The sequence below is a fragment of the Capsicum annuum genome, chromosome 1, assembly GCF_002878395.1.
Source record: "Capsicum annuum cultivar UCD-10X-F1 chromosome 1, UCD10Xv1.1, whole genome shotgun sequence".
NCBI lineage: Eukaryota > Viridiplantae > Streptophyta > Magnoliopsida > Solanales > Solanaceae > Capsicum > Capsicum annuum.
The window spans coordinates 41739650-41751864 of NC_061111.1; the positions used below are offsets into that span (position 1 = coordinate 41739650).

Consider the following 12215-nt stretch of genomic DNA (forward strand, 5'->3'; position numbering starts at 1 on the left):
AGGGGAACTCGAAGCCTAACTATTTGTCATCGGAGGTAGAAGTCGTCGGGGGTTGAAGGGAAAAATTTTACAAAATTATTGGTTGGGAGAGAGTTGAGAGAAACTGTCTCGAGAGAAAGGAAAGAGTGATTGATTTGAATTGAAGAGGGTATGGGTTGGATTGATTAAAATTTTAAAAATATTAATCAAGTCCACAATTAACTTGATCAAGTTTTCTAATAATGTTTGACCTATCTGTTGATCAATGTCACTAATCATTCATTTCAGATTTAAAAATATCTTTTCTTCAATTTTCTCAACCCACTTAGGGATGAGTTGGATCACTATTGTAAAGGCCTTTGATTAAAAGGATTAATCCATCCTGACCCATTTAGTTCTCTAGCGTTTGTTCAGCCCATTTGGACAACTCAAACTACTCTATTCATGGTCGAGGAGAATATTTTGATAAATTTTGAAGGAAAAAAATGAGGAAAGAAGTGAAAAAGATTTCAGGGGAATAAACAGCTCTAAAAGGCTGCCTGTTTCAACCTCCAACCCTACGCATAAACCCTACAAAATCAATAATCCATTCATCCCTCTAGGGTTTTCTGTTTTTTCATAAACGAGGATGCAATTGACAATCGAGTTCGGGTAATTTTTGTATATTTTCTTTTTCATATTTTATAGCCAATTTCAACTAATCATCATGATGTATTCGATTAGATTTGATCCAATTTTAGGATGTTTTCTCTGAAAGATTGGATTTTTAGCTGTTCAGATTTTTTAATTTTTTTAGCTGAAAGGGAAGTTGTGTAAATGGAATTTTGATGAGTGGTTTATGAATTTTAGAAGCTTAAAGTTGGAAGATTTACATTTGGGACCAAATAAATTCTTGAAGGATTTAATCTTGATTGCAATACGATGCTTCTTTTTTCTATTTCCTGCCACTATCTCTCTCTTTTCTGTCTATGCTTGTATTTACTACTCACTCCGTTTCACTTTGATTGCCTGGTTTTACTTGGCGTGGAATTTTAAGTAAAGAAGAATTTTGAATCTTGTGGTCATGTATAATGTACCGAAATGCTCTTTAATCTTGTGGTCGTAAATATGTCATGTGAAAAGTTGAAATTAAAAAGTTGCTAGAAAAGATATTCTTTATGAAACGGACTAAAAGAGGAAGTTAGATAAACAAATTGAAACGGAGGGAGTACTTTGTTTTCGCCATGCTACTGACAAAGTGGCTCTTTCTCTTTAAGGCTTATTCTGAGGCCATATCAGATTTTGAATGCTAACAAAATCTCCAAGCAAGAGCACTTAGATGTTCATCTTCACTGCTCTAGAAGTTGATCCAATATGATCCTTTTTTTTTTCTTCATGTTGAGTGTCATTGGCAGTCTATTGATTGAGAAAAATTGGAGATACTTATATAGTCGATCTTTGCTCCTGCTGTAGTATCACCCTGTGTTTGTTTGTGCAACACTAAAGAGGACTGTGTTTGAGTATCAGCATAATGTTTGCAAAAGGTCATTTGTTTAAAGATAGTAGGCTCAGCTGTTCATGCATATAATGTGATATTTGAGTCTAATATTTTGCATCCAAGTCTCCACACAGAGATTTTTGTTTTATATTAGAAAGTTATCTCTTTTATGTTATGAAGCTTTAAGGTTATAGGATTTTCTAAATATTATGCTAAATGATAAATCCATTTAGCTTGTCATTTTACTAGATGGATATTACAAACTAGAACACCGGCATTGTCTGACTCCAAAGGTTGTTAACCGCCTGTGACTTTTAAAAAAGCAACTATTGCTTCCCGTGAAAATTGCTAGTAGTGGGTATCGTTTTTCGGATGCCCTATTTCTTATCTCTTATTGCACATTGCACTTGGTTACCTTATCTCATACTGCTTTGATTTATATTTATGTCTTAATCCTTTTTATGTGATGCCATCCATCTTGCTTCATGTTTCATTACGCTTTTGTTTATTATTCCTTATCTTGAGCCCGGGGTCTATCGGAAACAACCTCTCTACTTCTTTAGAGGTAGCGGTATGGACTGCGTACACTTTACCCTCCCTACACTGGGTTTGTTGTTGTTGTTGTTGTTGTTGCTTCCCGTGAAAATTGCTGTTACCTCTTTAGTGTTCTAAAGGTAACTTATTCCTTGCCCCCGAGGGCAAATCAGGATCTTACAATCGAAGTCATTACTCCGTGAAAATCATGAAGAGCGTTAGTAGTGGCATGTGACATGTAAGAGAAGTTTTTCTAACATGTGGCACGTTAGAGAAGTTTTTCTAATAAATAGCCTTTCAAGGTCTTAGACTTCACATTTGAGATATAGCAAGATGCTTTTTGCAGCGTAATGATTTTGTACAACACCTAGGAATGTTTGAGTTTTGACTCCAAACCTGAAAGACATCATTATTTCTAGAATAGGGGCATTTACTATCTTTTGCAAATGCTTGTTATATATGATGTGATGGTGCAATGACTATTGCCTGTGATTCTACCTGATTACTCGTTTGGTGACCTGGCACTGTATCAAGGATAGCGTCTGCTAGCTGCAAATGTGGATTGGATTGTGAAACTCATATATCTAGTGACATTGGTTGTTGATAAAACAGTTTAGTTTTCAAACATCTAGCACCAAACTATCTGGTCTATGGTTCCTCCTACAAATTTGTGGTGCTTATGGATGGAAAGGATCCAAACTTAAAGCCAGACGTTTAGTTCTTCTCTTTAGTTGGGTTTCTCATACACCTGTTTATAACCCTAATCTGTATTTGGAATTTGTCAGTTCCCTTGTCTTATGATAGGTTCTCTTTTTGCCTTTTCCAGGAGCGGACTTTTCCTACTTTTGTAATCTTTGCATGTTCTGGATGCTTTGTTATTTATACAATCACTTATTAAAAAACTGTTATGGTGGCACAGAAGCTCGTGATCTTATATGAAGTACATTATAGTCAGAAATTGTCATTTCTTGTCAGTATTACTTTCATTGATTAGCTTTTGTACATTCCTTATGTGTTGGTCTTTCTTCTTTCCTTTAAAATGATTTGCTGTATTCATCTGATCTCTATTGACATCTATCAATTATGTTTATACTTTCAAAACACAGGGGAGGACTGGAACTTCTTTGTGATTCTGTGAAGATCCACAACATTAATGTTGACCCTCAGGATGGAGAGAAGCAGGTGCAACTTCCTCTCTAGTGATTGTGTTCATACATAGAATGTATAATTTTGTTTCAAGGGGAGTATTGATATTATTTCATCTTTCTTCAACCAGTTGACGTTGAAAAACTTGCTCTCTTGGGTACGCACCAATGTGATCAAGGAGAGGCCTGAAATGTTTATGAAAGGAGACTCCGTGTAAGTTGGAATATCTTTTGTACCACCTTGGCAACACTACAATGCGCATGTTCTTTATGCTGTTGTCATGACAACCTCATACCCTGTTAAAGTCCTCCCTCTCCCTCCTCCACTATGCGCATACCTTACCTTATGATATAGCAGAACAAGTTTAAATAAAATGGTGCCACCATCAATTATAGTGCCAATCATGTTGAGACCTCCTTATCCTCATCTTTGTTGAACAGTGCATACTTGCACAAGCCAAGATGTGACTGAAGAGAGCTTCTTTATAACTTGTATTTGTTGCAGGAGGCCTGGGGTTCTTGTCCTTGTCAATGATGCTGATTGGGAACTAAGCGGACAGCTTGACACAGTGCTGGAAGAGAAGGATAATGTAGTTTTCATCTCAACACTGCATGGCGGTTGACATTGCTATTATGCTTCCCGAGCTGCTGAAAACTCGACTCTAGTAGAACTTTGTTCATTAATTATGTCATGTACTAGTCAAGAATGAAGTGTGTTGAATGTATGATGCCAATATAAGTGCACTTTGATTACTAATCCTCTGTCCTGGCAGAAGGAAAATGATATAAATGCTTTACGTTCGATTCATTAGGAAGAAACATTTTATTTGAGAAAAATGCCCACCCCACCCCAACCAACCAAAAAGAAGGTTTCTAAATGTTGAGAGTGGGATTTGAACCCACGCCCTTTCGGACCAGAACCTTAATCTGGCGCCTTAGACCAACTCGGCCATCTCAACATTTGGTTGTTATGTATAACATACATTTATTTGTCGCAATAAAGTAAAATCCTACAAACAAACAACGGACGAATCTTATTTTCAAGGATTTAGAGCCCGTTTGGATATGATTAAAAAAATAGCTTTTTAGTTTAAGTGATTAAAAGCTTAAAATAAGTGCTTATAGATTGAACAGATAAGTGTTTGGATAGAAGTGCTGAAACTGAAAATAAGTTGTTGATGCGTTTGGTAAACAAGTGATGGTGAACACTTTTTTGGTGTTAAAATGACTTAAATGTCCTTAAAGTTGTTAACACCATAAATAAGGTGAATTATTTATAATTTTTAATTTTAAAATAAATTTTTTTGATCAATCCTCCGATTAACGATGGATTCGATGAAAATAAAGAAAAAAAATGAAGAGGAAATTGAAGGAAAGAGATGAAGCGAAGCGGCAAAGAAAAAAAGAAAAAAAAAACTTTAGGATATTGTTGAAATTGGAGGAAAATTTAAGGGATAAAAAAGTAAATATTTTGATCAAAGCTAAAAAAAAAAATTAATCTAAAAAACAAAAAGCTGAGGATACCCAGCTTCTCACTTTTTGATTCTTTTAATCATTTTTTAAGCACTTTTTAGTTTTACCAAACCCCTTAAAAAGCTAAAAAAGAGATTAAAAGCTAATTTGATCAGATTTTAATCCTATCCAAACGGGCTCTTAATAATTGATTGTGGACATCATAAAACACCTTAATTCTCAAGAGAAGATCTTAATTACAAGGTAACATAAGCCTTCCCACTGTAATTGATGATTGGAATAAAAATTGCTCATCATCTTGAGGAAACTTCAGTTTACTAAATAAATACTTACTGGCTTTATAAATCAGGTTACATCTAAAGAGACCATTGGTCCGCCTTTCCTCTACTAGTGCATTGTAAGACTGAATAATGTGACTTATTAGCTTTGGCATAGGTGCTAAAGAAGTTCCTCAACAATAAATGAAACAATCGTACATGAAAATCCTCTTGAGAAAATACATAGATTATTTGTTCAATGACACTTCCTAAAAAAAAAATACAAAAGCGAAGGCAACCGAACAGCACGCTCCATTGCCCAAGTCATCTGGGATTTGATTATATCTTCTGTTTGCCTTTTTTAACTTTCTCTAATTCTGCCTCAGCGTCTTTCAACTGTTCTTTCAATGCAGCAACTCTATTCTCCAACTCCTCCACTGAGCCTCGAGCAAGAGAAGGCTTATATGGTGTTATAAAATGATGCGAAAATCCTTTCAGGGCTTCAACACCACAAACCTATCAAAAAAGAATGAGCAGACTGACAAGAGGTTCTTACATTGGTGGTATGCTGCAGTATTTTTCATGCTATGGCTACTAGAGAAGATTCATGAATTTATGGTCGGTACTATTTTTCAGTACAACGAAAATATAAACCCGCAAGAAAAGGAAGAAGCAGATATCCAGCTACACACAACAGCATCTACATACCTCTTGTGGCAGCAAAGGCAACTTTGTAATGTTAAAGTCGTCATATAACATGTAGAACTGATCCAAGTATTTCTGTTGCATCCGCATTCTAGCCTTCAGCAACTTGGATTCAACAACTGAAACGGATTACAATTCCTACGAATTAGTTTATCACTTCAAGTGGAAGAAATTAGAATTTCTTTGTGTCCTATTTTATACAAAACCAACTGGAAACTTGAAATATTAGTTTACAATGTATGTTAAGCAGTAGTAGTTGAAACACAAATCAACATACTAATTGAACAGTTTAAAAAGTTGAAATTTGACTAGATACATCAATTTGAGTTGTTGAAACATGTGAAAGTGGTAAAAACAAAGCTACTGATAGAAGGGAGTCGCACTTTTGGAACTTCGCAGAACAGAAGGGATGTCATATAAATTGGTAACGGGACACAGGGAGAATTAACAAGTGAAATCTACAAGCCAACTAGAATTAACTGAAGAAAAGGAAAAAAGGAAAAAAGAGCTGCAGTAGTTAAGAAGAGAAGTCAGAAATGTACCTTCTTCGTCGAAAATCACTTGGTTAATTATAATGTTGTGTGTATCGATCTCAAATTTAGCAAGTTCCTGAACTAGTCTTTCAGTCTCATATAGAGAGAGGAATTCCGGAATGCAAACACAAATAAATGTTGTCAAGTCCTATTGAAAAAGAAAAGAAAGTTGTGTCAACGCATGCATCAGTTGAACTTGAAAATATAAAGGAAGCGCAAGTGAACAAAGAAGAGAAGGATATTGATCATTCCTAATGTAATGAGACATATCTGTAATCCTTCTTTTCTTTTTAATGGGCAAGGCGGTAGACTCCAGCAATCAAAACAGACCTTACTAATGAAGAACTAAATAAATAACTAGATTGAACTATTTACTACTACAACATTCATACAGTAGAAATATATCCAATAACACAAGGCTGCATGAACTCTTTACCTAGAGAATAATTTTGATGACATTTCATATGTGAAATAAATATTCAAACAGTAGTAGCATCCGTCAGACATAATGAATGCAAGGCGTAGAAAAAATAATGAGTTCATTACTCGCATTTCTTCAATCTTTAGGTTTTAGTGACTTCCGATCTCGCCCATGGCACTCTAGATCTAGTTCAAGCATCTTGCTGAGGGATATTCCGCCCACCCTCCCACCCCTTAAAACAAGATCGAAAATAAAGTGAAGCGGGGGGAGAAATACCAAAGAAAAGGTTCAAGTTTAGTTGTACAAATTGCGTTTATCTCTGATCAATCTGTAAAGAGCTGCATTTTCCACTAAACAACAAAAGATATTAGTAGAGCAGATGCTGCTGAGGGATATTCTGCCACCAGTTTCCCTGATTTTGTCGATAGCTATGCCAATCTTAACCAGTTATCCTACGCTCAACAGTAAATGAGTCTCTGACATTAAACTAGTTTGTGCCACTAACGTTCCCATCCAGCAGTAATTACTCCATCCTTCCCAATGGTTTGGCAATATTTAACTGGACAGAAAAGTTTAAGAAAGAAATGCAGACTTCTCATACATAAGCTAAATCTACATAAAGTACTTCTCTAGTGGGGTCCATAGAAAATCATGGCAATTCCTATAAAAGCATATTATTAAAGGCAAAATGGTGACATAAAGGTCATGAAGTTTCTAATACATGAAGGTACCAATCTTTTTCGGGAAAAAAAGAAAGGGAAGAATGCCGAATGAATTGGGACAGAGGGAGCACATAAAAAAATGTCTTCATGAAAATGACAGATTTTGCTCCACGGGCTTGGATCCAATGGTGAGGACACCCAACAAAGGATATGCAGATGGGGTGCACGTCATAAGCTCGAAACCGATCACTGAAATAAAACCTGGAATTATATGGGAGCTGGCAGCTGGGTAGAGGGGTGGGTCAATACTCCCTGAGTTTCAAACTTGCGGACCAACTGGGTCGGGCTAAGCTAAGCAGATCTCTCAGTTACCAACACCAACAAGCTCTACACCCCCCCCCCCCCCCCCCCCCCCCCCCCAAAAAAAAAAAAAAAAAAGAACGACGATTTGAGGAAGAATCTTACTGGATCCTTAAACTGTCTGTTCACTTCTTCAATTACATCTTTCATGCCTTCAAGCTTGCCAAGGATAGCAGCCTCTCCAAATTCTTCATCAACACCAAACAGTCTAGTCATCTGAGATGCACAGAAATCAACATCAGGAAATTTTGTGTTTTCCTTTCTCGCTGACATCATCAACCTTGAATTTCGAATTAGCAGAGCTAAGAGAGAAGCATTTACAAAAAAGAGGAAATAGATTTTTGTGCGTGTCTGCAGTTAGGTGGGTGATTTTACTTGAACGAGATCTATTACCTGACTCAGAACGCCCCCAAATCTACTCTTCAAACTCATCACTTTGGCGAGCCCTTTCTCTAGAGTTGATGGGAATTGTAATAGCCGAAGAGTATGTCCTGTTGGAGCAGTGTCAAAGACGATTACTGAATAGTCCATTGTTTGCACCAATCTGCAAAGAAATAAATGCAAAAATATAGCCCGATTTGATAACAAAACAGAAGTGTTAAGCTACCGATAAACAAATAGGAGGCCTCCAGACAAATGTAAGAAAGTAGTGACATTTAACTTCAGCACTACGAATGTACCATAAGCAAATGCACTTTGAACCAAAATATTAGAAGGATCTTAACGAATTAATGATTCAGATGTTCAGGAAAAACAATAATCACGATGAGCACTTTCAGTTGAAATAACATCCCTTGTCCAATTTCGTTCATAACTAGTGGTGGGTGGATACAGGGGTCATAAACATGTTCAGTTTGGTACCTCCTTAAGCTGATGCTTCATCTAGTGGCACCACTAGTGTCCTTTCAAATTCAAGGTGGGCTCTTTATATACATCACGGAAGACGTATTATGTGGTCCACATACACCCAATCAGGTAGGCTTACTTGGTCACGTGGAGGTTACCCTTAGGTTGTGTGCTTTGAGGTAGTCCCACTATAAGTGGGGTCTAGTACAGTAAAATATGGTCTCTTGGATTATATGAATCACGACAACTAAGTCTGTACACTTTCTTGATAAGTAACTAGGCCTAAATACTAAAAGAAACATTTTTTTTAATTTCATCCCGAGAGGAAGATTTATAGGATCTCCTAAAGTAGATCAGTATTCAGTCTATCTACCACTTAACAGAAGCATATCTTAATCCGTGGATGTATAAACAACCATGAAGGATGGTTTAATATCTTGTTCTCCTGATAAGCAATTGAAGGAATATTTGATTGTGAGGAGCCAAGATTAAATCTTTATCACTTTCATTGGGATATTCATAAAACATTTCCTGTCAAGCAAGTTAACAATCATGGTATTTATTACAAGGGACTACCAATTACTTTAGCATTTCTGCAAAACTCATAGCTTCATCAATCCCGGGAATTGCATTAGACAAATCAGACAAAAAGTCGTCCATCCCATCTGAAGTGACTGATTCTTCTTTCTCCACAGTCGGATCAATTTCCTAAAGAATACAAAGTTCAATTAAAAAAAATCGAGACCAGCAACAAGATATCTAGAATTAAAAGAAATTGAGCCTACAATTCAAACTGCCATAAAGTTGTCAACTTATCCAGTAAATGCCACTATTTGAATACAATGGTACACACCAATATAAGCACAAGACTTCAGAAGGCACCATTACAACAAACTTGAAAAAGCTGAGTATTACTTAATCCAAAAGGACCAAAAATAAATTCCAAAAAAACAATACCTCCTCCACCACCAAAAATTAATTCCAACAAAAAAAAAAATCCCCCCCCCCCCCCCTCTTCCCTCTCCCCAACAACACACCCACCCAACCAATAAAAAGGGAGAATAATTATATACTTGTCAAAAAAAGTGAAGGAGGTCAGAGAATTGTGAGTCTTAACAATTTTTGTTTCAATTCAGGCATTACATCCTCGATTGTACCATAAAGTCATTATCTTTTGTAATTAAGAGCACATTGAACATTCATTAAAAAAAAAAAAACAAGTGTGATTCATCTGCATAATTACTACTAATTCACAGTACCAACAGCAAATTCACAATCCACACAATTAATTCCATAACCAAAACAAGATCCAAGTAATAAAAATTCAACCTTTAAAAGAAAGAAAAGGTGGGGTGTTGAAGAAAAGTACCATGGCATACAAATTGGAGAATCCATTAACAAGGGTCGGTGACTTAGTAAAGCGTTGCTGGAAAGCATCACTGAGATTGTGAGCAGGATCAGTAGATATGATGAGAACAGAAGATCTGACCTGAGAAAGAAGGACACCAAGAATAGAACTACATGTAGTTTTACCAACTCCACCTTTACCACCTACAAATACCCACTTAAGACTATCTTGTTCTAGCACGTTTTGGACACTCGCTTCTGGTAACTCTTCATTATTCGACGCCATTGAATGAATGAATATAGAAAAAAAAAAAACAAAAACAACAACAACAGAAGAAGACTAAGGAGAGAAAATTGAGAGACTACAGAGAGAAGCGGAGTCGTCTTGTTTGTTACGTAGTTCAACTTGTTTGAGAAAGCGGTGAGGGATCTGGTCGACTTGTACAACAGGTTTTAGGGGTAACAATGTCATTATGTCCATATAAAAGATTTTCACAATCCAAATCTAATTATATTTACTTTATCATAATTCAAATAAAAATATAATTAAGTATTACAAAATATAAATTTAATAAGTAAATCTTTATTTGATAAAAAATGAAATATTAATATTTGTTGTTTATGTGGAGATAATTTGTAGTGATAGCAGTGCTAGTGTTAGTGATGGTAATTCTTGATCTTAGTAGTTTGATCGTGCATGTGATCATTCTGATGGTGGCGGTAATTGATGTTATTGTGATGGTGACGAGTAGTGGTTGTTGTGTGATGATGCAGTTGATTAATGTTAGTGGTTAGCAGTGTTGATGGTGACGACTAAAAAATGTATGGTGATTAACAGTGTGTCGATGGTAGCTGGCAATAATACTAGTTGTGACTATGGAATTGGTTGGTAATAGCATTGACGATGGTGTATATGGCTGATAGTGGAGGTGGTGGCGGTAATGAATAGTGGTTGACGATGTTAGCAGTTGGCGATGGTGTAGTGGTTAATTAACTATAATAAATTAAAATAATTTGGTGTATACCAAATTCTCCCCACTCAAAAATATCTTTTGTTTCTTTCTTTTTCTTCTTTGTTATTTTAAAAAGATTTTGATTCTCAATAGATATTATCATTATTTTGATGACATTTTCATCAAATATCGTTAAAAATAATGATATTTTGCAATAAATGCCTTATAGATTCGATATTTATATTAAATGTCAATTATTATGACAACAATTTCACCTAATGTCACTAAAAGTAACGAAATTTTGCAACAAATGGCATAATATATTCAATTTATGCTATTAATATGAGTTGTCGTGCAGTGGTAGGAAAAAAAAAAATATTCGGTTAATGATGCCAAACGTTTTGCACCAAATTGCATTGTTTTTACTATATTTTATTTGTTTATACGAATGCCAATCAATTGTTTATTTCCCATATTTATTTCACATGTCACCAGATAAATGTCTTGGTATACCTCTACTTCTTGTAGTGATAATATAATAGACTAAAGCTAGAGACGCACAAGTTCCTCCCTGAAACAATTTTTGCACAATTGATTTACAACCCGTTTGGATAGAATTAAAAAAAATAATTTTTTTAGTTTAAATAATTAAAAACTTAAAATAAGTACTTATAAATTAAGTAGATAAGTGTTTGGATTGAAGTGTTGAAACTTAAAAAAAGTTATTGATGTGTTTAATTAACAAGTAATGCTAAGCACCTTTTTGTTATCAAAATGACTTAAATATCTTTAAAGTTGTTACCAACATCAGTACGGTGAATTATTTATAATTTTTAATTCTAATAATTCAAAAATATTTCTATTTATATGCACTTTTAGTGTAAAGTGATTATCTGAGGTCAATTTATAAATATAATTTACTTTTTAATTTTTAAATGTTAAAAAATAAAAACTTAGAATATTTTTTTATATAAAAATAGTATTATATTGTTGTCAATTTATAAATATAATTTACTTTTTAATTTTTAAATGTTAAAAAATAAAAACTTAGGATATTTTTTTATATAAAAATAGTATTATATTGTTATATTGCAAGCTCGTAATAATTTGGCTATATTAAAATGTAAACCAAGCTCGTAATAATTTGGCTATATTAAAATGTAAACCTCCGATACAATGATGAATTCTTTGAAAGCAAAGGAGAAAGATGGGGAGGAAATTAAATAAAAGAGACGGAGAAAAGCAACCAAGAGAAAAAGAAAAAAAAAATTTATACATTTAAGGGCTATAAGTTCAGCTAAAAGAATTTTAATCTGAAAAAGTAAAAAGCTGGGGTACCCAGCTTCTCACTTTTTACTTTTTTTTAATCAGTTTTTAACTTTTTTAATCACTTTTTAATTTTATCAAACGCCTAAAAAGCTAAAAAAGAAATTAAAAGCTGGTTTGACCAGATTTTAATCTTATCCAAACGTTGTCTTAGTATTTGATGGTTGGTAAACAATCTTTACTTCCTAACCAATACC

The 12215-nt window shown here is 34.6% G+C and overlaps 2 protein-coding genes and 1 non-coding gene across 3 annotated transcripts; 1 reads left to right on the forward strand and 2 right to left on the reverse strand.

Moving 5' to 3' along the window:
- Nucleotides 1–366: 366 nt before the first annotated feature.
- LOC107872672 (ubiquitin-related modifier 1 homolog 1) lies at nucleotides 367–3943 on the forward strand. The gene is made up of 4 exons (XM_016719302.2): nucleotides 367–630; nucleotides 3097–3172; nucleotides 3267–3349; nucleotides 3641–3943. Exons 1-4 carry the CDS (start codon nucleotides 608–610, stop codon nucleotides 3756–3758), a joined length of 300 nt encoding a protein of 99 aa, XP_016574788.1. The 5' UTR covers nucleotides 367–607; the 3' UTR covers nucleotides 3759–3943.
- A 70-nt stretch (nucleotides 3944–4013) lies between these two features.
- Nucleotides 4014–4094, reverse strand: TRNAL-AAG. The gene has a single exon. It is a non-coding gene; the product is annotated as a tRNA-Leu (tRNA).
- A 948-nt stretch (nucleotides 4095–5042) lies between these two features.
- Nucleotides 5043–10189, reverse strand: LOC107872682 (ATPase GET3A). Its single transcript, XM_016719310.2, has 7 exons — nucleotides 9762–10189; nucleotides 8976–9100; nucleotides 7940–8090; nucleotides 7652–7762; nucleotides 6113–6251; nucleotides 5574–5689; nucleotides 5043–5381 (listed from the first exon to the last, which is right to left on the reverse strand). The coding sequence occupies exons 1-7, from the start codon at nucleotides 10023–10025 to the stop codon at nucleotides 5205–5207; spliced, it is 1083 nt and encodes a 360-aa protein (XP_016574796.1). The 5' UTR covers nucleotides 10026–10189; the 3' UTR covers nucleotides 5043–5204.
- Between the last annotated feature and the right edge of the window lie 2026 nt (nucleotides 10190–12215).